The following is a 15,012-nucleotide window of genomic DNA, read 5'->3' as shown; positions in this document are numbered from 1 at the left end:
GTAAAGTGTGTCGTGATGTTGGAAGTCTTGCCATCGATAAACACATGGGAACGAAAGTTTCAGCAGAGTGGGCAAATGGTAAAATTAGTCATTTTGAAGAATCTCACAAACAGTAGTAATGTTATTAAGAAAAAAAGATTTACGATCATATGGAGAGTGCATCACACAAAGCGTGCAAAAAAAATAAAATCTGAAGCAAAAAACAAAACATTAGAGAAAGTTTTCCTAAACACTTTTGTCTCATAATAAAGACGTAACAGGAAAAGTGTTTTGAACCGCTTACAAAGTTGCGAGGAGAAATCAATCATTTAACAACTTTGAAGATGAAATAAATTTACAGGAATTTAATGGCCTAGACATAGGATATATTCTTCATTCTGCAAATATCTTGCATTAACATTGTGAGCCATATCGCAAATGAAATGAGAAAAACATTAATAGACAATATAGTGAACTCCAAGAACAAAATATCATTACTTATTGAATGAATCGACAACTGTGAGTAACACAACATTGATTGCTATTCATGTAGTTCTTCTTGAACTTTCGGCTCCTGTGAGTCTTTTCCTAGATTTGATTGAATTATCAGATGTAACTGCTAGAGGAATTCTGAACTCTTTAATTAGTCATCTTGAGTGTTTAGGATTATCTGAAGATTACTTAAAGGAGTATTTATTGTCTGTGACTTGTGATGGTGCAGCCATGTTGTTTGGTGTGTGTAATGGTGTAAGGAGACTAATGCAAGAGAAGTTTCCTAGTGTTATTTTCTGGCGTTGTGCTAGCCATTGCCTTGAATTGTCTGTTTGTGGCAGGAGTCGCCTTAAGAGTTTCATGGACAAACTTTATCTGACTTATCATGCTTCACCTAAGAATGTTAATGCAAGATATTTGCAGAATGAAGAATATATCCTATGTCTAGGCCATTAAATTCCTGTAAATTTATTTCATCTTCAAAGCTAGGGAACTACAGGAATGTGCAGCGACTCTAGAACTTCAACTTCTTAAAAATAGACAGAATTTTAAGCACTCGCTTGATCTAGCTTTTGCACTGTTTCTGCAGTGTGGCAAGACTTTGAAACCCTTGTCCATCACTTTCTGGAGGCAAAAGAAGACAGCAGAAGTAGCAAAACAGATTGCTTTCTTTATGAGGACCTTTTAAGAAAAATAACGTGATGCAAATTTGTTCTTGATTTGGGCCTTATGTGTGATGCTCTCCAAGAACTTAGTGAACTAAGTCTAGATTTACAAGAGAGAAATATTGACTTATACAAAGCAGACAGGAAAATAAAGAATACACTTCAACTTTTTGAAGAAAGAATTGAAAATCCTGGTCTGTACTGCAGTATTTCTCTTCAAAGTCAGAAGAACATGAAGTTCAAAGGGATTGAGCTCCACAAAAATGAAAGACACAGTCTTGCATTAAGGTCATCTGCTTTCTATAAAAGTCTGAAAAAAGCTGTTGGAAAGCGTCTGCTTGAAGGAGATGATGCTGATTTGCCTGAATGTGCTAAGATTTTAGATTCCAAGTATTGGCCAGAAAATCCTGGGAAGCATGACATTTGGTGAAGCTGAAATTAAAAAGTTAGCACCCAAATTTTGCTTAAATGAAAGAGAAGCCGTGTTCGTAGTTTCCATGAATATCTTCAAGAAAATAAAGTCCCGGACATACTACTTCCTCTGAAGCACACTTTGGGCACAATTGCAATATCTTCCAGTGAATGTGAAAGGGGTTTCTCTCAGATGAATCTTCTAGTAACTTCATCTAGGTCATCTCTGCTTGTACAGACAACTGCACTGATGTTCATCAGGATAGTAGGACCTCCTCTCACTCAGTTCAATCCTAGCAGATATGTGGACTCATGGCTGCTGCGAGGTCGTCATTCAGCAGTTGATGCCAAAAGCAAGAAGCGATCTAGAGACAACGAAGGTATATCAGAGGATATGTTAAAAGTGTGGAAGTTGCTGTAATAACATCTTCATGGTGTGTACTAGCACCTTTTTTTCCAGAAAAAAAAGCACTGATACGCTCACACCGAAGAGACCTCGCTAAAGGTCAAAACTAACTGAGAGAGGAAATCATCTTCAAGATGTCCCTTATTCATAAACATTATGTTTAATCATTTTCTCATAGACATTCTGTTTTCTTCTTATGCCTTTCCTTTTGTGATTTTCATGGGTATTGCCCTCACTCAACTGGCTATCATCTTTCCTGTAAGCAGGAGCTTACTGGCTTGGCAGTCTACCAAGAATTTCCCTGTAGGCCATCATGCAAATTGGCTGGAATATCTGCTGGTGTTTTCTTTTAACTCATTTGTGCCATTTTTATTCAGAAAAGATGGTCATAAATAAAAATGTTTCTGAAATGTAGTGAAATACTATAATAACTGAACATGCTTGAATAGAGGTGAATGGGAAGGAAAGAATGACGTTGTATTCCCCACTATTCAGATCTCTATTGTGGGTTATTGTCGATGTTCTTTTATTTACTTTGAGTAATCATATGCATTTGTGGACTGCTAAAAATTGCTTTTTATATGCCAGTTTTATGATATTATATAGTGTTATTATTTCATAATATACTCATAAATATTCCAAAAAAGTAAAGTGCAAGATGATTAGGAGAAGTTAAAAAAAAAAAGGGGGGGGGTGCTTTTACAATCACAAGAATATAAGAAATTAGATACATTTTTACAGACAAACTTCAGTTGTAAATGTAATCAACCAGTCTTCCCTGTTGCCATCATGGTTATTGGATGCAAATGTTAATGTACATATTGTTAGGTTCCTTGCAATCTGAAGAAACGCAATCATTTGATTTACAAATGTTTATCATCACCACAAAGTTCTGTGTCAGCATCATCAGCATTACTGATAAATAGAAATGTAGAGTATCCTTCCTATATTAATCAGGTAATCCTATGAACTTCACAATGTTCTGATATTTCTGTGTACAAACCTGAAGAATTGCCACTGAATTCTGGATATTTTGCTATTAATGATTTTGTTTCTGATGTACTGTTGTCCTTTACTTTCAGAAGAACCTGAAATAATGAATAAAAAACTGATTACAGTATTTCTAATGCCCATAATAAAGATAAGTTATGTATGTTTTTCATTCAAGGCAACCCAATTTTAATTGGATATTAAATTACAAAAAGAAAGGGGGGGGGGGAGAAAAAAATCACTTTTGATAAAATAGTGTATGTTAACATTGGTTAACAATATAATACCGAAATGTAAAAATTTTGTTCTTTCTAGCGTTTTGTGCACAATTCAGATAATTTTTTAGTAATTAATTGATTCAATGTAAATCACACTAAATACCTGTGCCAACGAATCACAAAATTTGCAACAAAATCAAATAATGGTGAGAATATATTTAGCAATAATTATATAAAATGAATTTTAAAAGCAGAGCAGATTTTGGAAGAAAATGGAGCAATTTCAGTTCAACTTTTACTGTGCTGTGGAAACGTTGGCTGTCAGTGGATGATGACAACAGTGAAACTGTCATGCTGTTATCAGGTTTTAACTAAATTTAATTTGCACACATTGGCATGAAAGCACATTTCTTTTAACCTATGCATTTCAACCCAAGTATCCTGTGAGCAGTGTCTTTCTGAAAACTAAAATACATTCTAAAGAGATTGAGAAATTGTCTTATGCAATCACACCTTAAATCATGCATGTTAATGTCATGCGAAAAAGTCTTAATAAAATAAATAAAGATATTATTATTCGTGATGCCTCCAAGGAGTCTGAAGACTCATTGCAGGAGGACACTTACTGTACAACTCTTGTCTTCACCACTACACTGAACCTCTACTACCAATCATCTACATCAGTGCCATCTACTGCCCACCACCACAACTAGTATTTTTTGTCTGTAAATTACATGTGTAGATTACTGAGTTTCCAGGAGGGAAAAACCTTGCTAACATCTCCGTATGAGATTGGCTAACTCACCTACAATTGAAAATGTCCATATAAAGATTCCTCCTGTCACGACGATAATCAAACTTATGCCTTTTCTAATCGAAGGGTGCAAAATACCGTCGTTCTTCCAATTGCACTATGGAGGCACTTAAATTATTACATCAGTACTTCCATGGAGTCTGTCGACTTGCTGATGGAGGCCTAAACTTTTTACCAGGCTCTAACTAACATTTGCTATATCTTCATTTTGAACTCATTTACCAACAAAGCACTCACAACTGACTGTGGTAGTCCATTCCTATCATAGCAAAAAAATATAGTTCTTATGTCTGTAACTTATTCATTTTCTATGACTGGTTCTTTCCACACAGTCATGTACTGAAAATTCATGTCTATATCATTCCCCATAAAACCCTTTAAGTAACTTATATGCCTCTAGCATATCCTCTGTTTTCTGCCTGTCAATTAATTGCTCTAATTTGCAGATATTTAGTATCCTCCTAAAGAGCATTCCATCATCTTGTTCACCCAACTTAAATCCTCTTTACATCCCTAAGAAACCCAGGTGACCAGATATGTGCAGAATAGTTCAAATTAAGCCATATCAAAGGCTTAATAAAGAGATATAATAATCTTCTCACCTGTGCTTTTAATTCCCGAAGGAGATAAGTAAGGCTGTTTAGTCCTGACAAGTTTTTTAAAGACTGGTTGTAATATGTTAATCATGTTCATTTTATTTAGGTGAGGGGGGGGAGGAAAAATAAAATGAATAATGAGGATGTTCTTAATGAATTTTCTGCACAGAAGCAATTAAAAGTTTTTATAATATAAAATAGCAGGTTTGCGGGCTGTTCTCAAGAAATTTCCCAGGCCTGTTTTGGTTGCCAGTCCACTGCTGCTTAACACGCAGTTCTACTTTAGACATCATTTCAAATGTCATTTTATTAATTTTTTCTAAATTGCCTTCTTTCTTCTTTTTTGATAAATTAAACTATAGCATATATTTATCAAATGGATTTGAGATAAAATAAAAAAATTGGACTTTGCTACTACTTGTGCATTTTTGAAAATTATGGAGACAACTACCGTGTTTGAATAAAAACTTTAGTTTAATATAACTAAAATCTACATTCATGTCTAAAATCTACAATCCTTTAAAAGAAAGGATTGCTATTACTTAGATTGCACATAAGGCATTTGGTCTTTGTTGCAATCCATTGTCCGAAATCATTATAAAGTTTCAGACAGTAAATGGATAGAAAGTGGATTATGTTGTGATCCAGTGTGTAAGGAATGCATTAATAAAGTTATATAAATATTGTCAGAATATATTTTTTGCTCTTTATGCATCTTAATGAAAGTTTGTGATTGTTGATGTATACTAAATACTATTTGCAAGTTGCAAAAATGCAGTTATAGTTCGCCCACAGTTTGTAGATCTCTGCTTGGCATCTTGCCAAGAATAGTCGATTCATGCTGAAGGGAAGAAAGAAATGAAGGACGTACGAATTGGTTGTCAACACATGAAATCACCTGCTTTTTAGGTAAAATTTTCTAACTGTTATGCAAGCAATATAGTTAACTACAATGATCATAAAAGAGAAGTTAATTTTCCGACGTGTAATAATAAACAACTCGTCCCACAATACGGACTGATTACCCTATTATCGGAATGGATTCTCCTCCTGTTGACATGTGCAGAAGTGTCGAAGGGTTTTGAATCTGTGGGCGTACTATATCTTTATGGTATTCTACTTCCCACTACCTCAAAAATTATTTCGTTAGAAGAGTTAGAATTTTTTTTTTTTTTCATTTTAGGTGCTAAGGAGAGGTGCTAACATTAATGACCGTGATGGATTAACAGACATGACTTTGCTGCATTATACATGCAAAGCAGGTGCCAGTGGTGTAGGCAATGTCAGTACTGCCACACGTACTGTTGGATTGTTACTTGACAAGGGAGCTGATGTTCACCTACGGTGTCGTTGGACTGACATGGCTGCCATTCACTATGCAGCTTATTTTGATGTGGCACCAGTTCTTGAGTTGCTGTTAAAGGCAAGCAAGGGAGCAGGTAAAACATTTAAGTATTTGATAGCCATTTAGTTTAGTATTATATAAGATCAGATTCAGGAATATCGTGATGATTTTTTTTTTTTCATATTTTTGACTGGTAATGTAATTTATATTTTTGTCTTTTTTTTTCTATATCAGTAATGAATTATATTCAGTTTATAAAATAAAACGTGATTTGTTTATTAATAAAAACATTTTATTTGATATAAAATATTTTATCAGTTTTGTCAAGTGTTTTGGTCTGGTGGGAACCCACATACCCTTTCACAAAAATAATCCACTGAGATAATTAAGAGAGAACATATTTGCCATCATTTTTTAGGGGATGCTTATGTCCCATAACTGTACACCCGCCATAATGTCATAATAGTACACCAAGTAAGTCCACTATATTTCATTTAAGAAATTGTCAATTTTATGGGTAATTCATGTTTGAGGTCCATTGACAGTGATATAGTTCTAAAGGAGGTAACAGCAAAATTGGATGTATGAAGAAACTTAGTTCATCTTGAAGAGTCTTTTTTATGATTTTTAATATATAAAATGTCGCCCTGCTTCCCCCTTCCTGGCACCTAGCTATTTTGTGCATGCAAAATATGTATGCTTTTACTTTTGTTACTCTGAGCATTGATTGATGAGGCTTAATATATGATACAGTTCATGAGTTGGGATTTGAGCTATCCGGTCATCAAGAAATAGAAGTGCAGATGGAAAAGTTTAGAAAAAGAAATCTGGCAATAATAGACAATATGACAAAAAACTAATTTTCATAAAGTAATAATACGAGGGTTGTTTGAAAAGCTTCTTAAAAAAAAATAAGGTAAACACATTTTTTTGATAAAAATCGCCTTTATTTCTCAACAGTCTCCATCGAGGTCTACACATTTGGTCCAGTGAGTTTCCAATTTTTTCATCCCATCTAAAAAGTAGGATTTCTCAAATTGTGCAAAATAGTCATTGACGGTCTTGATCACAGCCTCGTTCAAAGAAAATTTTTTCCCCATCGGGCCAGATTTTTAAGTTTGGGAACAAGAAGTCACACAGGACCAAGTCTGGAGAATACGGTGGATGTGAACCAATTTGAACCTCAATTCGTGCAATTTTACCAATGTGTGGAATGGTGCATTGTCTTCATGAAAGAGCACTGTTTTGTGCACCAATCTTGGCTGTTTTTTCCTTCAGTTCTTCTTTTAAACGTTCCAACAATGACTCATAATAGACTCCTGTTATTGTCTTACCCTTTTCCAAATAGTCTATCATGATAATTCCTTCGGAATCTCAAAAAACAGTAGCCATCGCCTTCCCAGCTGACAAAACGGTCTTCGCTTTTTTTGGTGCTCTTTCACCGGGCATTGTCCACTGTTTTGACTGCTACTTGGACTCGGGTGTGTAGTGGTGAATCCTAGTTTTGTCTACAGTCATAAATCGATGCAAAATATCCTGAGAATTGCAATTAAACATCACCAAACACTGTGTTGAATGTCTTTTCACATGTGTTTTTTGATCAACAGTCAACAATTGCAGCACCCATCACAGCTTTTTCATGTGCAATTTTTCGTGCAGGATATTATACATCCATTCAGTTGAGATACCTACAATCTCATGCACTTTCACTTGGCAGTCTTCTGTAACAATACCATGGATTTTGTCAATCATTTCCTTCGTAGTGATCTCAGTCGGGCATCCGGAGCATGCTTCATCTTCAATGGACTTACGACCACATTTATCCCAAAATAAATAGTCTTTAATGCTGGTGCAGAGTCCTCATGAACTGCATCTAACTAAGGTTTGATCTGTGTGGCAGTTCACTTCATCAAATAAAAGTGTTTTATCACTGCACGGAACTCATTTTTCTCCATTTTTATGAAAAATGCGAACACAGTAATTTTAAATGTTTGCCAAACGAGAACTACATATCATATGTGGTTCAAGTTTGCCAGGGATCATGAAAAAGACGATATGTGCCGACACTGATATGAATGAATGAATTGTGTCGCCATCCATTGGAAATTTACCAAACTTTTCAAACAACCCTCATATAGGTAGAAATTAGTATCCAGAATATATATAACAACATAGTATTCTATAATAAAATTACATAAAAAAGATAAGTAAATCGCTTTAAGTTTATTTAAATGCATCTGCTGAATGTCATTCTGGTAATAGGACCATCCAAATATGTTAATGTCAGTGCTGTGCTGCATGGTGAAATAAGAAAAAAGCAAGACAGGCAATCGAAATTTAAATATTTTAAATTACTTACAAGCTGTAACTCATTAGTGTACAGTGACGTGACAACGTATCTCAAAATGATTCCATATATACCAATCACATGGATGCATCAACTGATGAGTTGATGCAAATCGGAAAACCAAGCTATGGGCTTGGTTTTCCTATTGTACTCTTTCTCATTACTCAAATAAAGGGTCGTTTTGTTTCAGAGTTTAATACAAATTCATTAATCTTATTAGTTAACCACTAAATCTTTGTAATTTAAAAATACACATCTGGCAAGAATAATAAATGAGATCTTTATGTGCATAAATGCTTACAGGTGGTCAATTCTAAAACTTATTTTAAAATATATAAGACAGTTTTAAAGCTATAATTTTTGAATTCTCTTGTTACTCTAATGAAGGACAATCAGATACAGACTTTTTCTAGAAGTTAACAGAGATAAATTACTGAAATTGACTTAAATATATGCCTCTCTTTTATAATTTATAATTCTCTTTTATATTATTTCTGAAATAATGCTGTTTATTGCATGATAAATGGTGAGTAGGCTTTGCTTAAGTTAGCTAACTTAGATTGGAATCCTATGCTTAAAATATTAACTATTATAATCAGTAAAAAGAAATGTAGCTCTGTGGAAATGGTGTTTTGTCTATAGTGCTAAAATATCCTGAGTTTAGTTGAAGTTACTGACTAGAGGAGCTTTTTCTAACCATTTCTTTGACCATTTCTCAAGTTAGCCAATCTCTGACAGACAAAGTTTTTTTCCTTCTGTAAACCCTGTTTTTTTTTTTTGTCCCATAAGCTCTAGATAGTGACACTTGTCTGCCTCTCTTCACCAGATGCCATTTAAAATTAGTGATAATCTTGGGCCAGCTACCTCTGATTGGCTAATGGTGGAGATTGACTGACCCTCAATCTCTAAAAGTTAAAAGTATTCAAGCCTTGCCTACTCTCTGTGGGGAATAAAAGACATTATCAAATAACAGATTAATATTAAAACTTTTATTAATGCCAAAGTCCTTTTTGTATGTACAATATCTGATCCCTGAATAATTCGCCACACTGTTGCCACTATGAAACTTTTTTTTTTTTTGATAATCAGAAATAACAGTGTGTGCATACAGGTAGTGGATTGTTAACCTAGTGAGCAAGTTTACTATGAGAGTTCACTGAACATGAGTTATAATTGAACAGTTCAAAGGACAGGAGGATTGTTTCATATAAAATCAACTGTTGATTAGCATCACCAAATGGATATTGTTTTGTTAAGTGAACTGGCTGTGGATTTGCATCCCACTGTTGCAAGGCTCTTTTATACAAGTGATTTAGGCTGTACTTTAATTTCAAAGTGTGAGATTACCACTTTGCTTATTTGAGATCTGATGTTGCTTTAAAAGTACTACTTTTCAAGTTACTAGTCAACCCCATCTGAAAATGCATCTGAAGACTTTCCTTACACGTAAAGGATTTCTGAATAAACATGTGGATATGAGTTTTATAATCTTGCAGCCTGAGGTAGTTTACTTCAACATTTTGTTTAAGCAGGTAAGAAATCTTAACCTTAAACTCTTGAAATGCCATTGCCCATCTGTTCTGACTTATCTTTAAAGTTGTTCTGAAAAGATACCGGCTTGTGATTGGATCTGATTTTTACATCTGACCACATAATAAATATTTTAATTTTTTCAAAACATATTATGGCAAGGCCTGTTTTTCTATTTTTCCTATTGTGGAGCGATTTATTTTCTGAAGCATAACTTCTTGCTAAGATGAACCACAGGTCTCCATGTAAGTTCTCTGTAATATCCTCTGATGTATTTGCAGAGATGTAAAAAATTTTTCTAATTTGCATCAGTTTAATTAGTTAATTAGAGCTGCTTTGAGAGCTTAACAAAAACAACTCAGAATGAATTTTCAGTAAAAATTTAATATTTCTGCAAAGTAACAGAATTGTCTAACAGTCTTTGGAGCAAGGAAAAGAAATTGATATACAGTCAAGTTTTACCTTGTCTCAAAATACAAGGTGACTTGAATATGACTTCACTCAAGAAAAAAATCACATTTGAAAGTTTTTAACCTGAGTTTTTGTTTAACTTCTTAACTTTCTTTAGCAGTTTTGATATGTGAATTTATATTTGGAGAGTAAATAAATCATTCTAAAAGCACAGAATGCATGAGTCCAGCAGATCTGAGAGGGCAATCTTCATGAATGCTTGAAAAATTTGTACTAAATTTTGGGTGGAGTGAAAAAGCAAAATATTGTTGCTCTTACTCTTCTAAAGGTATCTGATAAAGGCCACAATTCTAAGAACTGCTGAAACAATTATTTCAGTGTACTGCTATAACAGTTACTTGTATCCATCCACATAGATTGAAATAATAGTTACAGCAGTTATTTCAATCTACCTGCATGCTTAAGAGGCATCTGCTACAGCTTAACATTGTCTTTAGACTTTAAAATACTCTAGAAAACATCTTATCAGCTCCAAATCTATCAGAAAAGTAGTTTTCAAATGCTGTTTGGGGTATTTGTGCAGTTTGTTATTCTCAGCTTATCCTCTGATGTTGTTCTACTCAGAATTTTACTTAACAAATTCTCAAATTGAATAAAATCTTTTCCCTCTTTATCTCTCTCTCTCTCTCTCTCTCCTTCCCTCCCTCCCTCCCTGAAAATAAGAAAAAACTCCAGTATTCTTATATTGACATATTGATATGTAAACACTAGATGTAACTAACTATTGCGAAACAAATTTTGCCATTTTTGTTTGAGGTATTATATGCACAATATACCAGTAAATTTCTTTTCTTTTCAAGATATTGATAGTCGGTGCCGAGAATTTGATGGAGGATCGCCACTTCACATTGCAGCCACAAACCTTTGTGTTGAGGCAGCCAAACTTCTTATAGAATATGGAGCAAATGTTTCGTTGAAAGACAGTGTAGGAAGAAAACCACTGGGTGAATATGAAATATCATTATTACAATAAATTATTTTCAAAATAGCATTAAGCAACTATTTAAAGAAAGCCAGTATATGCTGTCTTGCTCTTTTAACTTCTGCTTTGTGTTTCTGTAAATTGAATTCTATTCTATTATGTTGTTAACAAGTGAAGGAATTGCATATAATTTTTTTTTCTTCAGTAATCAGAATTAATACAGTAATGATTAAATGTTACATACAACAAGTAAATCCCAACTTACGAACATTGAATTTATTTTTTTTTCATAAAGATATGTTGTAAAATTTGTTAGTGCATTTCTGAAATTACCTTTATGCAAAGATAGTAAAAATGCTTGAGTGAAAAAATATATACTAAGGAAAATACTAAGAATAGTGATCAGAACTTTCCCCCACCTTTGCTACGAGTTGCCCTAGTTTGTACTACGTACTTGGACTACGTGCTTTAGCTTACACTAGCAGTTGCTGATACTTTTATAGTTACTATATTCGGCATGAAACTCTTTGATTCTGATCTTTGAGTTTCTTATTCGGTTTTGAAACAATGTGGGATTTAATATCCCCTTAATTTAAATAATGTTTACATCGCCGAAACGAAGCCTATTGGCTCTTTATTTTAAATAAAAATATATAATTTAAAAATAATTTAAAAAAAATTTTTTTTAATTTTTTTTTTTTACTTCATACACTAGATTGTAGGAGACCAGTTCTCTATTAGGTTTTACAGATTGTAAGAAAAAAAAAGTTCTGTTTTACTCTGAATCCAAATTATTAAACAGCACTTGCTTCTACAGCTTGTGCTTATCTTACTTTATTTTGAAAGTAAAATAATTTTTACTTTCAAAAAATTATTTTCTTTATAATGAAACAAAAATCAAGTTAATTTAAATTATCCATATGTTGTTGCATAATTTACAAATTATTCATAATTCCTCTTTTTAGAATGCATTCCTGATCTTCCACCTGCTGGCCATACTCCTGACCTAAGAGAGGTAATAAATTCCTTACAGAATCTTCTCCAAGATGCCACACTACATAGCTCTGTTTTTGCAGATATTACCACTAAATGTGGCATCACAGGACGTGTGGTATTGAAATCAATGGGACTGCATTTAGGAGATAAAGTGATTGTTGGTGGAGCCAAAGTAAGAACATGCAATATTATACCCATTTGTTTGTTAATTTTGATAGGGAGAAAAAACCAAAAATGGATTAAAAAAGCATTAGCTATAATGCTTTCTTAATTCATTTTAGCATTGATAATGGTGGTGGAAATAACATAGTATTATAAAATTACTTGTTTCGAATAAAATTTTAAAATAATGATTTGATTAAGTTGCCTATTTGAATTTTAGTCCTATAGTTTGTGTTAAATTTGCATTTTCAACAAGGAAGAGTTAAGATTCATTATAGAATAATGAATCTTAATTGAGACACAAAATCCACTTAATATGGATTTATGAATACATTGGTCCTTTTACCATAGGTGCCAAACATTCACTATGATATTTAGTATTAGGCAGTGCCTGTGAGAATATATAGTGGCAAGACAAGATTTGTTCTGTCCAAAATAATGCATTTCATTTTTAAAAGGGCCCATTTTGTGTTAAAAAAAATATGATGTTGATACAGTGTCCAGGCATCTTAGAGCAGTTTGCTCCTTCACCATTAGGTAAAAGACAAAATAATTCTTTCTTTTAAGGTTACATGATGATCAGCATTCATATTTACGAATTTAGAGACACAAAACACGCATGTTGAAATGATTATTTTACTTATTATTAATAAAATAAAAATTGACGTTTCGGCCCCTGTATTGAGGTTATCATCAGAAAAATACATGTGTATATGAAAACAAGCTACATGCTTTTGCACTCTACAAAGGTAAATTAAATCTACATTGTTAATTGATCTTTTACTTATCCTGACCTCTAGCGGTAAAAAAAAAACTACAATAAACCCTGCTAAAGTCCTCCCGTACTAAGATTTTCTTCTGGACATGTAGAGTTCAGGTTGCTATTGAATGTTTAAAAAAAAAAAACCTCACCAAGTCTTCTTGTATTGAGATTTTTCTTTGGCTTGTTGTGGTTGCTATAATGGTTGCAAATGGATCCTCCAATTTCTTGGAATGGTTAGACCGTCATTTTTGTTCAGGTTAGGATTGTGTTTGAGCATTTCACATGCTTCTTTAAATTTCCTCTTGAACCAGGTTTTGGTGCGGTACTAAGTCCCTATACCGCACCAAAACCTGGTTCGAGAGGAAATTTAAAGAAAAAATTTACCTTTCCAATCATTTCTGTGGTATGTCTGCAGTGCGTGGTCTGAAAGGCTGGTTTTTCCAAAATGGAGGTATTTAATGTGTTGTTTGTGTTCGTCCTTCCTAATTGGGATGGTTTGCCCTGTTTCACCTATGTATAGTAGGTTACATGTGCATTGTATTTTGTAAACTCCCTCCACACCTAGGGTGTGGAAGAGTTCTTTGGAAGAACTGAGTAGGTGTCTTAATTTTGTTGGGGATTTAAAGGTGGTTTTGATGTTGTATTTGTGTAGTGTTCTGTCTATTTTTTCCCAAAATGCCTCTAACATAAGGTATGGCAATGGCATTTTGGAAATCTTTTTTGTTTTTAGTGGTGTCTCTATGGAGGATCTTGTGAATAGTTTTTTTTACTGTATCCATTTTTTATAAACGTATGGTTGATGATCTCGTATTCCTGGTTTTGAGCTTGCTCATTTGAACAAATAGTTTGAGCTCTGTGTTTAAAGGTACTTATGACATCTAGTTTTTGTGTTGGGTGGTAGTAAGAATTTTTGTGTATGTACTGGCCTATATGTGTAGGTTTGCAATAGACTGAGGGGAAGGAGAGACAGCCTGAAGGAAGATGTGTGTCTGGGAAAGGAAGAGAGTTGTTTTGTTTTGTTTTTCAATTTCAATGGTGAATTGTAATGACCTGAACAAACAGAAACATGTCCAGTTCACCACTGAAATTGAAAAAAAAATTCTCTTCCTTTCCTAGACATACTTGTCGCACATCTACCCTCAGACTGTCTCTCCTTCTCAGTCTACTGTAAGCCTACACACACAGGCCTCTATATACACAAAAATTCTTACCACCACCCAACACAAAAACTAGGTGTCATAAGCACCCTTAAACACAGAGCTCAAACTATTTGTTCAAATAAGCAAGCTCTAAACCAGGAATACGAGATCAACCATACATTTATAATAAAAAAAAAAATGGATACAGTAAAAAAAAACTATTCACAAGATCCTCCACAGAGACACCACTAAAAACAAAAAAGATTTCAAGAATGCCATTGTCATATCTTGTGTTAGAGGCATTTTGGGAAAAAATAGACGGAACACTACACAGATATAACATCAAAACCACCTTCAAAGATCCTCTTTTACACCTAGCCCACCCAGGGGGGGTTTACTAAATACAATGCACATGTAACCTACCATACATAGGTGAAACAGGGCGAACCATCCCAATTAGGAAGGACGAACACAAACGACATTAAATACCTCCATTTTGGAAAAACCAGCCTTTCAGACCACGCACTGCAGACATACCACAGAATTGATTGGAAAGGTACCAAGTCCCTGCACTGCACCAAAATCTGGTTTAAGAGGAAATTTAAAGAAGCATGTGAAATGCTCAAACAACTTGAACAAAAATGATGGTCTAACCATTCCAAGAATGTGGAGGACCCATTTGCCACCATTATAGCAACCAGAACAAGCCAAAGAAAAATCTCAATAATACAAAAAGACTTGGTGAAATGTTTTTAACATTCAATAG

At 33.9% G+C, this 15,012-nt stretch overlaps 1 protein-coding gene across 1 annotated transcript in view; it reads left to right on the top strand.

The window, feature by feature from the left end:
- The window catches only part of LOC150092272 (CAP-Gly domain-containing linker protein 4-like), a 136,822-nt gene that overhangs the window by 55,464 nt on the left and 66,346 nt on the right, over positions 1 to 15,012 (top strand). The window contains exons 3-5 of the mRNA XM_090415076.1: positions 5,755 to 6,010; positions 11,065 to 11,208; positions 12,152 to 12,354. Coding sequence (XP_090271202.1) covers positions 5,755 to 6,010; positions 11,065 to 11,208; positions 12,152 to 12,354 — 603 coding nt within the window. The remainder of the gene's footprint in view (positions 1 to 5,754; positions 6,011 to 11,064; positions 11,209 to 12,151; positions 12,355 to 15,012) is intronic.

Source organism: Typopeltis vanoorti, chromosome 26 (assembly GCF_054136105.1).
Source record: "Typopeltis vanoorti isolate ZY-2024b chromosome 26, IOZ_Tvanoo_1.0, whole genome shotgun sequence".
In the NCBI taxonomy this organism is placed as follows: Eukaryota; Metazoa; Arthropoda; class Arachnida; order Uropygi; family Thelyphonidae; genus Typopeltis; species Typopeltis vanoorti.
This window is presented reverse-complemented; position numbering and strand designations above follow the sequence as displayed.